The 16,894-nt window shown below is 42.2% G+C and overlaps 2 protein-coding genes across 6 annotated transcripts in view; one reads left to right on the top strand and one right to left on the bottom strand.

Annotated features, from left to right (window-relative positions):
• Positions 1-16,894, top strand: part of LOC142932588 (NLR family CARD domain-containing protein 3-like) — a 216,297-nt gene that overhangs the window by 169,287 nt on the left and 30,116 nt on the right. The gene's annotated exons all lie outside the window — the stretch shown is intronic.
• Positions 280-15,110, bottom strand: LOC142932590 (protein NLRC3-like). Of its 5 annotated transcripts, none has more exons than XM_076076516.1 (10): positions 14,885-15,110; positions 12,106-12,304; positions 8,798-8,911; positions 8,031-8,109; positions 7,647-7,890; positions 5,716-7,504; positions 5,448-5,621; positions 5,124-5,297; positions 2,818-2,864; positions 280-2,678 (listed from the first exon to the last, which is right to left on the bottom strand). In XM_076076516.1, exons 2-10 carry the CDS (start codon positions 12,288-12,290, stop codon positions 2,143-2,145), a joined length of 3,342 nt encoding a protein of 1,113 aa, XP_075932631.1. In that variant the 5' UTR covers positions 12,291-12,304; positions 14,885-15,110; the 3' UTR covers positions 280-2,142. The 5 variants fall into 5 exon arrangements, with proteins under 5 accessions (XP_075932631.1, XP_075932629.1, XP_075932630.1 ...); XM_076076514.1 differs by lacking the exon at positions 14,885-15,110 and adding an exon at positions 14,621-14,831; XM_076076515.1 differs by lacking the exon at positions 14,885-15,110 and adding an exon at positions 14,621-14,830 and having other exon boundaries at positions 7,647-7,875.

Genomic DNA, 16,894 nt, shown 5'->3' with positions numbered 1-16,894 from the left:
AAAAATAAAATAAAATAAAAATATAACGACTTATTGTGTCTGTTTATTTCCTTGTTTACTTTAATAAAAGATAATAACTTCTTCGAATCAGTTCAAACTTCTTCAGTTCAAGACTTGATAGGACGCCCCCGGCTGGGTGAACAACACCATAATCCTACACACAATGTACTAAATACTGATCATATAGTAAACTCTCTCAGCAGCTGCTATATACAAAAAAATCAACTACCATTTTAGAGTAAATGTTGACATTTACTGTTGAAAAGTCACAGAGCTCAGTTAAAAGTACATCAGATACAACTTTTATTTGCTACATTTTTATGCGTTTCTAACACAGGTGGTCGCTGCAGGCTGAGGCCTAATGGGCTGGAGGATAGCTGACAGGAGACATGCTGGGAATCAGGGGTGTTTAGAAAGCTTTAAGCCCAATCAGTTAAATAACTCCCCAGTCATGGCATTGACGATGCCTCCCTATGTGCAAACCTTCAAAGAAGCCTCCTTAATCTCCTTACTAGGAGCTCTCCTCCACTCCCCATACAATCAGAGGAAGGAATAACTCAGTTCCTGTAGCTCCTCTTTAAATGATCAATCTGCTGGGTCCATATTTGAGTTGGTTCATACCGTCAAAAGAAAACTGGGGAAGAATCCAAATGTAAATAGACACAGAAGGATGATAATCAGTGATTTCAATAAAGAAATAGCCAAAACAAAACTTAGAAAGCAGGTGAGTCCAAAAAATAAGAACTGAAAATCCAACAAGCGAAAGGTAAATCGTACATGCACACAAGATATATTAACAGGAACATAGCAAACAAACCAACAACCAGTGAGCGAGGATATGTGGGGGTCTTCTTCTCTGGTGTTTATAGGACTGAAATGTGTTGCATTCTGCTGCTACACTCTCAACACAGACAGGAAAGGATTCACAGAAAACTCTAGTATGCTGTTGTGTGTATTAATATTGTAACGGACTGAGTTATGTTATAAGTGTGTTATTGTGTTATCGATAAGTTGGTTGTTGCATTTACTGAGGTCAGTGAAGGCCTCATGCCTGCGAAGCTGTAAATCCTGTCAATCACCCGAGCTACCTATGGGGGTGGGTAGCACACAGGAGCATACCTGGGATTGGCAGAGAGAGTGAGGGGGGATGTTGTTGTTTGTGCTGCTAGCTTGTTGAGAGTTGCTGGGAGCAGATGGTTAACCTTGTTAGTGAACGTTTTAACGGTATTGACTGTTGTTTGGCGTAGGCTGCGGCCCACAGTAGCCTGTGTACTGTCCGCTAATAAAACACCACAAATAAGATAACGTCTCGTAGCTTTCCTTACCAAGGGTCGCTACAATATGAACAGTGTTGAGAGTGCTACAGTTACTCCCTGTGACCACTGGAGGAAAACTTTGGAGGGAGGATGAAGTGAAATTAAAACGTTACACGAGATTAATTTAGTTCAGTTTGAAAAGCTGCAGATTATTGCATTTTTTACCTGTTTGACGTCAGACCAATGTGACACTATCTTTAGTATAGTAACGCCAATGAAAAGGTGTACAACCTCGCTGCGTAACCGTCCTGATTTCTTTGTTGTCTTCTCCTATTTCTACATTTTTACTTGGAGCATCTTTAACCTTCTGGTCCATATGTTGATTTATTTTTATTTCAAGGTCACTTATCAAAGTTTGTTCATTTGTTACACAATGATCAAAGTAAATAATGAATTTAGTTTGTTCAAATCAAAACAACTCTTTACAAGTTGTGATTGTTTTTCTACAGATGCTAAATTTGATCCAGAAAGACGTTTCGTAGGTTTTTCTTTACACGAACAAATCTTTCAAGACAACAAAGTTCAGTTTTATACACAAAGTCAAACATGTTTCACAGCTTCTCTCAGACAACAGATCATTTCAGGTCATTACATGGACCTCGCTCAGCTCTTTCAGACATCCATCTGCAACACCACAAGCCCCAGAGAGCTCTCAACCCCACAGAGTCCAGACCAGCTCAGGTACCCCTCACCTGCTCCAACTGCATTTACAACCACTGAGAGATCAGGTTGGTACGAACTAACATCAGCTGTGTGTGATCCTGTACACACTGAACTATCTGGTGAGCAGAGAGAAAGTTTCTCTAGCAGGAGGAGACTCTCCCTCCTACAGAGAACACAGAGACACTGAGGAACCAGACCAGAACCCAAACCCAGGATAAAGAGGTTCAGTGAATGTGGTGTTGAAGGTGTGGATGTGGATCAGTGTGTCAGAGGAGACTCTGTAGAAGGACAGAGAGCCAGCAGGACAGTCCACATACACTGCTACTCTACCAGAGGAGGAGGAGAAGGAGGAGGCGGTGATGAGTGTTGCTGTCTTATTGTGACAGACACAGTAACCATCATCAGAACAATCCAGTCTCCAGGACTGATCATTCCATCCAAACCGACAGTCTCTACTGTCTCCTCTCCTTCTGATTCCTCTGTAACTCACTGATATAGAAACTCTTCCCCTCCACTCAACCTCCCAGTAACAGCGACCAGTCAGACCAGTTCTACACAGCAGCTGAGTCCGGTAGTCAAACCTGTCTGGATGATCAGGATATGACTGATCCTCCTCCACATGTGTCACCTTCCTGTTGTTGTCAGACAGTTTGAGTTTTCTGTGTACTGTGTTTATGTCGAGTGTGAGTTCACAGGAATCTGATGGAGAGAACAAGACACAATACAGCTGCAGTTATTAATCTATCATCTGTTTGATGATGACATCAGAGATGTGAATGAGTGATGTCACAGTTTGAAGATGCTTTGTTTTCATGAATCAAACTCAAAGCACACTTACACTTCCTCAGACCTGGTCTGAACCATCGGACTCCAGCAGGCTCCACCCTGAAAGGAGGAGGGGGGTCAGAGCAGCATGAAACATGGACATTACATCGCTCTCACACACAGAGCTTTGTTATTCATGTTCACATGGAGCACTTATTATTAATCAGCTCATACTCTTTTACTTCAGTGGAGCTTCTTCTGATTGGCCCATGATGACAGCTCATTATGTTCACTTATTCATGATATATTATTATCAGTATTATATTGACTCAGTTTCCTCTACCAGTCAGTCAGTAAATCAAATGTTTAAACCTGCATCAATTGATTTCTTTGTCCACTTGTGGTTCAGTGAAAACAAGCTGTAAACACAACATGTGACATATTATCAGCTTATAAAGTAGTTGTTTCTAACATGATATCAACCAGCTGCTTCCAGATCCAGCAGTTACACATCAACATGATGATTCATCAGGACTCTTTGTGTTTGTGTCACCTGATGAATGGAAGTCCAATATTCTCTCTCTTTTAGCTCTGTTTTTGGTCTCCACAGGTCTCATGATGGAAATATCTGTCTCCTTGCTAGGCTAAAAAAAACTCTGTAAAGCTGCAGAGATGGAGATAATTCTCTGTGGGTTCATCACAACCACACGACTCTTCACCATTACACAGAGTCAGCTGATCCGTTGTCAATATAGAAGTATTGATTGTTGGATGTTTTGGTCCTGACAAGTGACCTATTGTGTTTGTGTAATAATGACTGTTGTCTCTCAGAAGTAAAGGAGGAAGTAGCCTGAAATCACTACAACACCACAAACACTCTGATGGAGGAGGTCGGGTGGATGGTTGGATGTACAAAGCTGTTCACATCCCGTCTCCCAGCAACAGTCAACACTGGTTTCTAATATCTGTAATCTGGGGGTGAAAACATTACAGTTCAAGTCTGTCTGCAGCCACAGAGCACTGCCTGTGTCCCCCTATAACTTTGGTCCAGTCCTAAATAAACCTCTTTGGGCTCTGACACACCATGTCCACAATCAGCTGTTGGTTCTTCACTGAGCGTCTGTGGCCGACTGTCACCTGTAGTTTTAACAAGTCGACTCTTATCATCCAGGAAACTGGCTCTCAGTGCAAAACAAACCAAAACCAGGTAAAGCTAAACTCCTTTAAAACAGCAAAACATTCCTATTGTGATGATTTATCAAGACGGTTCAGATTGTTTCTGTCTGTTTGTCTTTTCACAATAATGTCTGGACTAAAGGGCAACACACACGAGCATCAAAACATCATCTATTGTTTGATATGAGCCCACAAACCTGCAGCGTGACGACGTTCAGTGTTTCCCCTACCATTATATTAGGGGGGTGCCCCCCCCCCCCTGAAGGTCAAGTTCATTTTGTTTAATTTTATTTTCTCTATAGCGCCAGATCACAACAGAAGTCATTTAAGGTTACCTTTCCTATAGAACACGTCTATACCTTATTCATTTATTAAACAAACTAAATAGCCTTGTTATTTATCTTATTTACACGACGGCATATCATTTCTGTCTCTAAATGGTCGCGCGTCTACAATTCTCCTCTGCTCTATCGCACACAGCGGAGTTCCGTCCCGATGCGCGCACACACACACAGACACTTGCACGCACACACAGGTGAGCACACTTCCACCAGCGGACAGAGAGCGAGCGTCGGAAAATATGTCGCTTCAACAACCTGAAAAGCAGACAACAATATCTGCGCTCCCAGGGTGGTGAAGATGGCAACACTCGCTCTCCTGCGAATAGCAGCCGGAGTAGCTCTCCTGCTCCGGGTCCAAGTACAGAAAAGAGCCCAAGTACTGCACACTTTGTGGATAATTGTCATAAAAAGAAATGTTCCGATGTTTAGTTCAATGTACAGTTCAAATAATTGTTCAGTTGTTATATTGACTGCTGTCATTAACCCACCCCCCAAAGCTGTAAACCTAGGGGAAACACTGACATTGACGCATGTCAATCTACCATGATACCCGTCGACGTGTCAGGATACACCACTGTCCTATTTTCTAATGTTGAAACAAGACAACGCTCCAGAAAAGCAACAGTTTCATCACCTTCCCTCCCTGTTTTGGCTCATCCTGGCTACTGTTCCCTGACTACTTCTGTCTGTATTGATGGTCTGATGTGGGACACAAACAGTTTGATAAGTCTCTGGTAGTTTGAGGTCAGCTTGGTGTGTCAGGGTCATATTAACCAGGCTGACAGTGTAAGAGAGAAAAAGTCTCCAGCTCTACCTCCTCTATCAGAGTGATTGTCTGTGGCTGCAGCAGGCCTTTTCATACCAGAGAGTTTCCAGTCTCCAGTGTGGATCCTTCAGTCCAGCAGACAGCAGCTTCATTCCTGAGTCTCCTGGATGATTGTAGCTCAGGTCCAGCTCTTTCAGATGGGAGGGGTTGGAGCTCAGAGCTGAGGCCAGAGAAGCACAGCCTTCCTCTGTGATCAAACAGCCTGACAGTCTACAAACACACAAAACAACACACAAGTCACATGATCAGAGGGAACTGTGAGGGCTGGAAGGTTTTTGTTTATTACTGTCATCACCAATCTGTTTGTGTGTAAACTTTAATCTTAGTACTTAGTCCAAGAAAAGTAATTCACAGGGTCACCTGAGAGTTTCCAGTTCACAGTATGGACTCTCTAGTCCAGCAGAAAGCAGCTTCAATCCTGAATCCTGCAGGTCGTTGTTACTCAGGTCCAGCTCTCTCAGACTAGAGGACTGGGAGCTGAGAACTGAGGACAGAGCTTCACAGCTTCTCTCTGAGAGGGTACAGCTACTCAGTCTGAAGAGACAATGATGAAGAAAAAATAAACAATAAGTAGAAAAAATAGAATATTTAAGTTATGATCTATAAATCTAACTCTCTTTGTACTTACAGAGCTTTGTTGGAGGCTTTGACTACTGGCAGCAGCCTCAGAAGAGCCTCCTCTGAAGCAGAGTATTTCTTCAGGTCAAACACGTCCAGATCTTTTTCTGATGACAGTAAGATGAAGACCAGAGCTGACCACTGAGCAGGAGACAGTTCATCTGTGGAGAGACTTCCTGAACTCAGGGACTGTTGGATCTCCTCCACTAGAGAACCATCATTCAGTTCATTCAGACAGTGGAACAGATTGATGCTTTTCTCTGGAGACACGTTCTCACTGATCTTTTCCTTGATGTACTGGACTGTTCTCTGATTGGTCTGTGAGCTACTTCCTGTCTGTGTCAGCAGACCTTGTAGGAGAGTCTGATTGGTCTCCAGTGAAAGACCCAGGAGGAAGCGGAGGAACAAGTCCAGGTGTCCATTTGGACTCTGTAAGGCCTTGTCCACAGCACTCTGGTAGATATGTGTTAGTTCAGGTTTGTCTCTAGAGACTTCAGACAGCAGATTCACTCCAGAGTTGATGAAGGTCAGATGGACATGAAGAGCAGCCATAAACTCCTGAACACTCAGATGGACGAAGCAGAACACCTTGTCCTGGTACAGTCCTCTCTCCTCTCTAAATATCTGTGTGAACACTCCTGAGTACACTGAGGCTGCTCTGATATCGATGCCACACTCTGTCAGGTCGGATTCATAGAAGATCAGGTTGCCTTTCTGCAGCTGATCAAAAGCCAGTTCTCCCAGAGACTCAGTCATCTTCCTGCTCTCTGGACTCCAGTGCGGATCTGTCTCAGCTCCTCCATCATACTTGACCTTCTTCAGTTTGGACTGAACCACCAGGAAGTGGATGTACATCTCAGTCAGGGTCTTGGGCAGCTCTCCTCCCTCTCTGGTCTTCAACACGTCCTCCAGAACTGTAGCAGTGATCCAGCAGAAGACTGGGATGTGGCACATGATGTGGAGGCTTCGTGAGTTCTTGATGTGGGAGATGATCCTGCTGGCCCGCTCCTCATCTCTGAATCTTTTCCTGAAGTACTCCTCCTTCTGTGGGTCAGTGAACCCTCTGACCTCTGTCACCATGCCAACACACTCAGGAGGGATCTGATTGGCTGCTGCAGGTCGTGTGGTTATCCAGAGGCGAGCAGAGGGAAGCAGTTTCCCCCTGATGAGGTTTGTCAGCAGTACATCCACTGAGGTGGACTCTGTAACATCAGTCAGGATCTCATTGTTGTGAAAGTCCAGAGGAAGTCGACACTCATCCAGACCGTCAAAGATGAACAGAACCAGGAACTCTTCAAACCTGCAGATTCCTGCTTTTTTGGTTTCAGTGAAGAAGTGATGAACAAGTTCCACCAAGCTGTACTGTTTCTCTTTCAGCACATTCAGCTCTCTGAAAGTGAATGGAAATGTGAACTGTATGTCCTGGTTGGCTTTGTCTTCAGCCCAGTCCAGAGTGAACTTCTGGGTTAAGACTGTTTTCCCAATGCCAGCCACTCCCTTTGTCATCACTGTTCTGATTGGTTCCTCTCTTCCAGGTGAGGCTTTAAAGATGTCTTCTTGTCTGATGGTTGTTTCTGGTCTGTGTGATTTCCTGGATGCTGTTTCAATCTGTCTGACCTCATGTTCATCATTGACCTCTGCAGTCCCTCCCTCTGTGATGTAGAGCTCTGTGTAGATCTGATTCAGAAGGGTTGGGTTTCCTGCTTTAGCGATCCCCTCAAACACACACTGGAACTTCTTCTTCAGGTTAGATTTGAGTTCACGCTGACCAAATGGAACAATAAGTCCTGAATGACTTCCTGAATAAAAACAAAGAACATCAATGAATAAATTATTAGACAAATATATCAACATATCTGAATATATTCTGGTCCATCTCTTGAGACATTAGTAAACGTCCCATTTATCCAGCATGTTAAATCTTTAGAGAAATCCTCTTACTGCTCTGCAGACAGTCAGCCAGCTCCTCCTGCTTCATTCTCCTCAGGAAGTGCAGTGTGATCTTCACAAATGCCTCTCTGCTGCTCCTCCTCTGCTCTTCATCCTCACCGTCCAGCACCTCCTCATCCTGCCTCTGACTCTCTAAGCATTCTGGGTAATCTGAACTCAGTCCCTTCTGGATCTTCTTCAGCTCGTTCTTCACAAAAGTGACGATGTTCTCCTCCAGCAGCTGGAACAGAATATTCTGTGAATGACACAAACTAAAACCATGGAACCAAACATCAGATCCATGTTGGCCAGACTGACAAGCCACTGGTCTACAAAGTGCAGCATGGAGATGATTGTGAACAGAATAGATGTGAAAGTAGTTGTACATGTACAGACCATAAATATGGAGTCCAGGTGTGTTTGATGCTGCTGGGCAGACTGACCTCTGGGAACCTCTGAGCTCTCCTGGTCCTCTCTGTGGAGGAATCATGAAGAATTAGCTCACATTGTGTCTGTCCACACAGAGACCAACACAAGGTAAAGGTCCATGAAGTGATATCTGGATGTGGATCAGATGAGTCCCTGTAGTGGTAAAGGTTTACTAGTCCTGCTGATCCCACTGAGAATCAACAGCTCAGTCTTTCAGCTCACTGTTTTCTTCAGTCAGTTTGGTTTAGTCCCAACAGCTCTCCCCAAGCCCTCCATGTAGCTCTCCCTCCCTCACTGTACACTGCTGAAGTGCACTGGAGCAAGGCACCCAGAACCTCCAGCTGCTTCAGTGGAGCGTCTCAGTGTCAGAGTTTGTACTGGGCAGCTCCCAGTATGAAAGAATGAGACTAAACCAGTAAAATGTCTCAGTTCAAACATGAGTCATCACAGATGAGAAAGTAGGAGGAGTTTGAACTTGTCTCTCAGCTCTCTTCATGTACTATTCCCTTAACGCCACTTTTTATGTGAACAGCTGCGGTCGACACTATGAATGTCTTCAGGAGAGACTGTCTGAACATGTGAGAAGTTATCTCCATATATATTCAAACAACATCACGTCTCCCTCTTTCTATGACTGACGGCTTTTCTCAACAAATCGAAAAACTTTAGATTTCAGATGTCGTATAAAGTTATTTTTTAGCATAACCCGACTCTTACTGTCAGTTACAGCTTACATCTGATCAGCACATGGAGGTTGTCCTTTAAAGTCAATTAAATGTTGCTTTGACTGGTTGCTCTTGAAGGACAGACAGCTGGCCTCGGGACAGTCTGGTCTCTGCTGCTGGACCCTGAAAAAGAAAAACAGCACAGAAAAATATGGATGTTGTAGAAAAACAACATGTGGCTGTGGTCATTACAGTGAACACCTTTTACAGTGCACTTCTGTCTGGCAGTGTGATGAGAGGACATGTGAGCCCTTGTTGCTGTACTTTATCTCCTTGGAGCAGAGGCTGCATTCAGCATACCCTGCCTTATTAATGTATTTAAAATACTGTGACAGCAGGAAGCTGTACTCACGTCTGTTTAGACCTCCACCTTTATCCAGGCCCAGCTCCACTCACATCTCAGCCCTGCATCAAGCTGCGCTACACAAACAGCCTCCTCTTCCTGAAGCTCTTTGACCTCATCATCTCATCAGTATCTGGGCCTCATTTTTCGTGGTCATGAAAGTTATTATCACCACGAAATCGCCTCATTGTACTTTGATTTAAAAACAACAACCTGCAACCACATCTGTCGGTGTTCTGGTTTAACGTTAATGAGTGACCGCGTGGACTGAAGCGGAACACGGGGGGGGCTGCATGTTTCATCACGTTATGTTTTTCCTCCTAAATCGCGATAATGACGAACGTTAACAGTCGACAAAGTTCCACATGCAGTGGACGTTAACTTAACCCAGCAAGTCTGAACTGTAGCGGAACATGACGTAACTTAAACTGTAACGGAGGGAAATGAAGACAGTGTGGACATCTTAATGCTGATTGGCCAAGACTCGTCACATCAAAGATGTTTGGATTGCGAAGATCGAGACATCACCTTTTCTCCTCGTATCACTCCAATCGGAGAAACGCTGGCTGGCCAGTTGACCCCCCCCCCCAAAAAAACTCTACGGATCTACACGATTCACGTGGATGATATATTTTGATTCAAAACGGCGAATTTCGCCGAAAAGCGATAAGTTTGCAGGTATGCCTCTTCAGGATTTATTTTTATAACCTGTCATATATGTCAAAATTTAATTTGAGCTAACTTTCCCTTGAATTTTCTCAAAATCTGTACAGTAAAATCTCATGAAATTACACATAGTAGGGGTCCTCGTGAACAACAATCCAGTGAAAGTGTAATGTAACCTCTTAAGCCTTAAGAGGTTACATTACACTTTCACTGGATTTGGACTTTGGACTTTGGATTTGGACTTTGATTACAGGGATTCCTTAAGACTTAAGGAATCCCTGTAATCAAAGTCCAAATATGAGGAAATTATGAATATGAATGCCATTTGAGCTAACTTTGCCTTTACTTTCCTCAAACTGTACAGTAAAATTACATTACATTTGACATGGACATGTATGGGGTCATCATGAACAGAACTCCAATGGTGTATCATTGTATGTTTATCTCTCATACTCACTCACACACTCGGTGCTAAACATAGGGGTTTTCCCGCCGCTGGCTCTCTTCTCCCAGCTAGCGAAGCTTGTTAGCAGCTAAGTCCAGATGCAGCAATGACCTCAGCGGCACTTAAAAGTTCTAACTCGATCAACTAAGAACAATAACACACATGTTCTGAACTTATAACTAGTCTACATCTCTCTCTATCTTCACCTGCTTTCCCTCCGTCTTCTCTCTTTCTCCGCTTCACGCTCTCTCCGGTCGTTAGTCCCGCCCCTTTAAGAACCCGGCAGGCTACCAGAAAGTCTCATCTGATTCTCCTGATTGGCTGCCAACACATTGACACCTGACCAACCAATATGGTAAGGACACGAGAGGTTCACTATATTTCTCTGCCTATGAACACAAATGCAAATGTACTGAAATGTCAAAGAACACATGTAAACAAATTAGCAGGGCGCTACAAATAGTTGGAGACTCAACAATCAGATTTGTTAAGCTCCCAGGTGCAATGACATATTGTGATTTTATCGATCTCTCATTGACATCCATCCCTCTGTCCTCACTGTGATACTGCACGCTGCCACCAATGACGTCATGTCAAGGCAATCCTCAAAGTTCATTATGAACTTCAGTCATGTCACGGTCTTGGTTTAGTTTGTTTCCTGTTTTATTTTGAAGTTCCCTGCCTCTTGTGTCCCGTGTTCACTTCACTTCCTGCCTGTGTGATTGTCTGCCCCGCCCTGATTGAATCCTCCTGTCTAATCACCTGCACCTCCTCAGTGTATTTAAACCCTGTGTTCCTGTCTCAGTGTTGGTTCGTCTGCTCTGATCTGCTTCCCGGTATGTTCCCTACTATCATGGATGTATCCCTCGTGCTCCTGTTTTGTGTTTTCCCATTCTGGTATTCTTTGGATTATTTGTTCCTCCCTTTTGGACTCACCTTTGTAAGTTTCGTTTTGGACTATTCTTTATTAAAATAACTGTTGAATATCCTTCTGCTCCTGAGTCTACCTGCATCTGGGTCCATCCCCTGTTGCCCTCTTTGCCCCCCACGTGACAGTTGTGACAAGTCGCTTGCCTCCACCATTGAAAGCCTGGGGAAAAGGTGGACCCTGTCTGGTCCAACTACCACAATGACCAAAAGCTGTGAGCGTTTCAGTCGTCTTTTTAGCTTCTGTACATGTGGCCGCAAAATGCATATACTCAAGAACAAGACCATATGTGTTACTTAGCGTGTGTGCTTCAATGTATAACAGGACCATATGTGGGATGTCTGTTTTGCTTCCATTAGAGGAAGTAACTGAATGGGGGTGCAGACAGTTAACCACAGACTGTTTAGGTTAGGAACAGAAACGGATGTCTTAGTGAGGACCCCCCCCCCCCCTCCTTGTGCAGTGGTCGTTTATAAGCTGTACAAACCCTGCACACAAGGCTCTTCATCCCTCAGACTGCACACAGGCGCTCAGTGGGATGATTGAACCTTCTCTGCACAGAGAATAAATACTCCAAAGACAAACTTTCTTTACTCAGATTTCCTTATTTCAGTATTATAGCACTCACTCGGTACTATTGTATAGCTTTTCCACCACACCTTACTAACGGGCTTTTGCTGTCCAGGCCCCTCAGCTGTGGAACTCTCTTACTGGTAATCTAACGCCGGCAAATTCAGTATCCTCTTTAAATCTCTTCTGAAAACTCACTTTTACCGTTTGGCTTATTTTTACATCTGATGGATTGTATTTTGTTTGTTTATTTCAATCTTTCTTATTTGCTTTCATGTTTTATTGTGAAGCACTTTGTTTTAGAAAGGTGCTATTTAAATAAAGTTATCATCACTTTGTTTTCATCATCAGTTTAAAATCCTCACCTTTGATCAACAGAGTGGCATCCATCTTTGAAGGCTACAGGTTGTTCCATAGACCAGTCACTCTTCATGGACACACAGCTGGGTTCAGGTCCAGGTCCAGGACAGTCTTGTCCCTGATATTTCCTGGTCACATATGTGGTTTTAGAGGGAGGGACTCCCTCCTCTCTGTCCTCACACTGATTCATAGCAGAGTCCACACCTTCACACAAACACAACATTATTTCTCTTCATCATGACAAACACACACAGCTCATTCACCTCAATACTAAATACACTCATGGGACAGTTTCCATGTTGTCACTTTGAGCTGCAGAGTTATCTCTAAGAAATGACGTTCACAATGCTCTTTAGTCTGTTGGCTTGGAAGGAACCAAAGGGACTTTTGACTTCAGTCTCACAACAAGAAGTTCCAGAAATACCCTCCCACCCGTGTGCATGTGAAGACGTTGCACTTCCTCGTCTATCAGTTGCTGCGTGAACGAGTCGGATGGTATTTCCTGTGTGGAGCAGTGGTGTCGTCGGCTTAAACCTCCAATGTTTGGAGTTTATCTCTGAATACAATAATAAATGTGAGCCCGTAAAGATGGAAGAACAAACGTAAGCTGTGAATGCGCTTCAGTGTTTGTAACATAACAGACTGTCAAAGTAACAGCAGCTCTCTAAACTATCTGTGTTTCTCCTGGAGGTCTGATAGTAATCAGACCTCCAGTAAGTAGTAGAACACGTTGGCAGAGGTGAGGAGTCCAGAGAAAAGGACCGGCAGTGAATCCAGAGGCTGAGAGACAAAAGTGGGCTCAACTTGCTGTTAGTTGAACCCTTCAATGAAACACTGAGCTTTCATCTGCAGATGTTTAGTGATGTGTTGTCACATGTAACCTGATGTTTAGTGATGTTATCGTGACATGTAACCTGAATCTCACCGTTTACTGCTTTACAGGTCATTTATACTGATGCCTACCGACATGACTTTAAAACTATTGTGAGCTCATTTCTGCTCTCCAAACACTTTAAAATCGATATCTTTAAAAGGAAACCACATGTTTTTCAGAGGGTCCGCTCAGTGTTTGGACCTCTGTACTTCTGAAACCCTCATATAACAACAGTTGCCAGTAGGTGGCGCTGTGACTGAGTTAATATTTGCATGCAGAAGTGCTCAAGCCATGACTCTCATCAAGCATGGCAAGGTTGGGACAGTTTTGACAAAGTACAGTCGGGGTACAGCAGATTGATGACTGCTGGTGAACCATGTAAAATGGCCGCCACACCACGTCCTCACCGTTCATGAAACCTTTAAGCTTTTGATAACTTTTAATCACTAAGGTCTTTAGAATGTTCTGACTAAATATTAAGCTGATGTGATTCATTCTCAAGGGGGAGTTCACTAAAGTTCAGCACCTGGAAATAGCAACAAAAAAAACCCCACAAGAAATGGATACAAAATTAAAAATGGCCGACTTCCGGTTGGGTTTTAGAGGATGGCTCCAGGAGACTTTTTTTTTAAGTCTACATTGTGATACATGTGCTTACCAAATTGTATACATCTATGTGAAATGTACTGCGAGGGCTGCATGGCCACAGTTTAGTAGGGGGCGCTATAGAGCCGACTTACCTCTGAAGCATTAAAACCACATCAGATAAAAACATTCAGGACTTTAAGTGTGAGACCAGTTTGGTTCTGTTTGGAGCATCTTTAGCCTCGGAAACACCTTCGTAGTTCATAATTCATAACTTTATGATCTTTTGATCACTTTTCACTGTAAAGGTCTCAAGAGCAGATTGATCAGGTTACATCTCTAGGAGTTAAAGTACCTTAATAATAATCAATAATGACGATAATGATAATACTAATAATCATAATCAATAAAATAATATGAATTATAATAATAATAAAACATTAGAATAACAATAATATTCATAATAATAATGATATTAAACAGAAGAACAATAATATTAATAATATTAAACAGAAGAACAATAATATTAATAATAATAAACAGAAGAACAATAGCTCCTCTAAATGGAGTTTCATGTGTATAGTATTACGTCATCGTCCGCTCTAAAGCTACCGCACATCCCTCCAAGGAGTACTTCCGGTCCGGATTTCAAAGTAAAGGATCGCGTGTCTTTTAGTTTACGTTGTTTGGGATTAAGGAACAGAACAGTAATTTAAGAGCCTATTTGGACTCAGTATTATTTAGACTACAGTCCGTACTAATATGAAGTACTTTTACTGTGTACGTTTTGAATCCCACATTAAAGTTAGACAAAAAGAACGAATCTTGGTCTCTGGAAGGAACTTTGACATTAGATTATTCAAATAGTACACAGTAAAATACTTCATATTATATCTGACTTTAGTCTTAATAATAATAAATAATAGGATCTTAAATTACTGTTCTGTCCCTTAATCCCAAATAACTCACGTGATCCTTTACTTTGAAATCCGGACCGAAAGTATTCCTTGGAGGGATGTGCGGTAGCTTTAGAGTGGACGATGACATCATACTGTACATACTAAACTTCACTTTAAATCCATTTGTGTTCAGCTGACTGAAGAAAAACATCAAGTATATCTGTAACTTCTTCTTGCGAGACTAAATTCAAATGTAACTTTGGTTCCTTCCACGAGGAATGAAGAAGCGACACGCGGACTGAAGACTTTCTGACGTGTTGCTCTGTTCTTCTTCATTGATGATGTCCACTTGAACTACTTTCTGCTGGACCTGAAAGACCAAAAAGTCCTTCAAGAGTCCCTCAGTGAAAAGAGTTGCTTACTAACCTTTAGATGCAGAGAAGAAGAAGCTGCAGAAGTGAAACTAAAGTGGAACAGGAAGGGAGGGGCCGTCACGCAAGGAGAGAGGAAACGAGATGTGATACGTCCTTTCCTCAGTTGCGTCACGTGAAGCGACGTCTGTCCCTGGTCTCTGTCCCTGGTGTCCGTCCCTGGTGTCCGTCCCTGGTCCTCTGTCCCTGGTCCTCTGGTCCTCTGTCTCTGGTCTCTGTCCCTGGTCTCTGGTCTCTGTCCCTGGTCTCTGTGTGTGTATATATATATATATATATATATGTATGTGTGTACAAGGGCGTAGGCACTGCCAGCCCCCCCCGTCATATGAAAAACAACTTAGTTGATATTATGTTGAACAGGCAAACTTTTGTAAAATATATTAACATTTGTGTAGCTTGGAACTGATTAATAAAACCGATTAATAATAAAACCTTAGTTTAAATACAAAACAGTATTCTGCACCAAATAAATAATAATAATAATAAACAATTAAATTAATGAATAAAAAACGTTCAGCTAAAATGCCAATATACAGTAACAGTATATTCTATATCCAAAATATATACAAAAAAACTTTTCCCAGTTGTGCAGCCAAAAAAGACAAAAACAATTAAAAAAATAAATATATTCTGCAGCACTTAATAGGCTATAAATAAAGTGCTTTCCTCCTTTATGCAATTATTAGTAGTGCTGGGCAACGATTACAATTTTTAATCGAGATTAATCGCATGGATTTTTTGCGATTAATCTCATTGTTATGGCAAAGTTCAATAATGAATTCAAAAGTAGTGTATTGGCTACTTTTATTTGAAAAGTACTGCTATATGAACAAAAGGGCAATAACATTTGGTTTGCAAACACTTAAAACAAATAAGGTTATTTTTAACAGCAGTATTCCCTTTACACAGTAGCAAAGTAGATCATATTTCTTGCACTATCTGTGCTCAGTGTGCTGACTTTATATGAAACGTTCCACTGCTGTGCAACAGGAATAAAATGTTTCAGCACGTTTCAGCAAAAATGTCTGTCTTCATGACAGTCAGAGCATGTGAATGCAGCTCTACTGTTCATCAATATAATGCTGTAACTCCGAGGTGATGATGGTTACCCAGCGATCAAAGAATAAAGACACTTTACCCACAAATTAGGTGTATTTTCTCTTTAACTCACGAGATGCAGGTAGCATGTTTTATACTTAATGTGAATATAATTCATACTTTGTTGGCATCTTATTCTGAAAACCGGATGTTCGTCTGAAGAAACCGGATGTTGTCTCACGTTAATCTTTCCCCTAATTTACAGATGAAGCTCACACACATTTGTGAACACAACAAAGACACTCTGCTAACATACGTGTTTCTGACAGACGCCATCTTTCTTCCTTTCTTTCTTGTTTGAGGTTTATTGGCGGTTGGCAAACAATGAATTGGTGCATTTACCGCCACCAACTGGTATGGAGTGTGGATCAGGATGTCTAGCAGCCTACTTATAGTTCAGTATAGAAAAAGAAAGAACGGAAAAAAGAATGAAAACAAAAAGGAAGACAAAACAACAGGCTCATATTGTCTTAATAATATTAGTTAGTCTAAGATATTGAAATAATATTTGATAGCATTCACTTCACGAGTTCTTTTGCAGAATATCTATTACATCAAACCGTACCTCCATCTTGCCGAGGTCTCCAATCAGCTGCCTTCTTTCTTGCTCGTATTTCTGACATTGAACAATAACGTGTTCTATTGTTTCCTCTTGCCCACAATAGTCACATTTGCCTGTTTCATGTTTACCTATTTTTTGAAGCGTATTGTTTGCTACTCCTGTTCCTAAACTCTTTGATGCATCTGTGAAAACCTGGATATAACTGTGCTAACTGTCGATATGTGCCTGTATTGTATGCTAATTGAAATGATCCGCTCTACCCTTGTTCTTCTTTTTTTAATAATGCAAAGTCTACTGTTGCATCAGGAAGTATCCACGGTGCTATGGTAATGGGACTGTTGGACT

Source organism: Anarhichas minor, unplaced genomic scaffold (genome assembly GCF_050575085.1).
Source record: "Anarhichas minor isolate MPS153535 unplaced genomic scaffold, ASM5057508v1 ptg000058l, whole genome shotgun sequence".
In the NCBI taxonomy this organism is placed as follows: domain Eukaryota; kingdom Metazoa; phylum Chordata; class Actinopteri; order Perciformes; family Anarhichadidae; genus Anarhichas; species Anarhichas minor.
The sequence above is the reverse complement of the archived record's forward strand: the minus strand, read 5'-3'. Positions and strand labels throughout refer to the sequence as shown.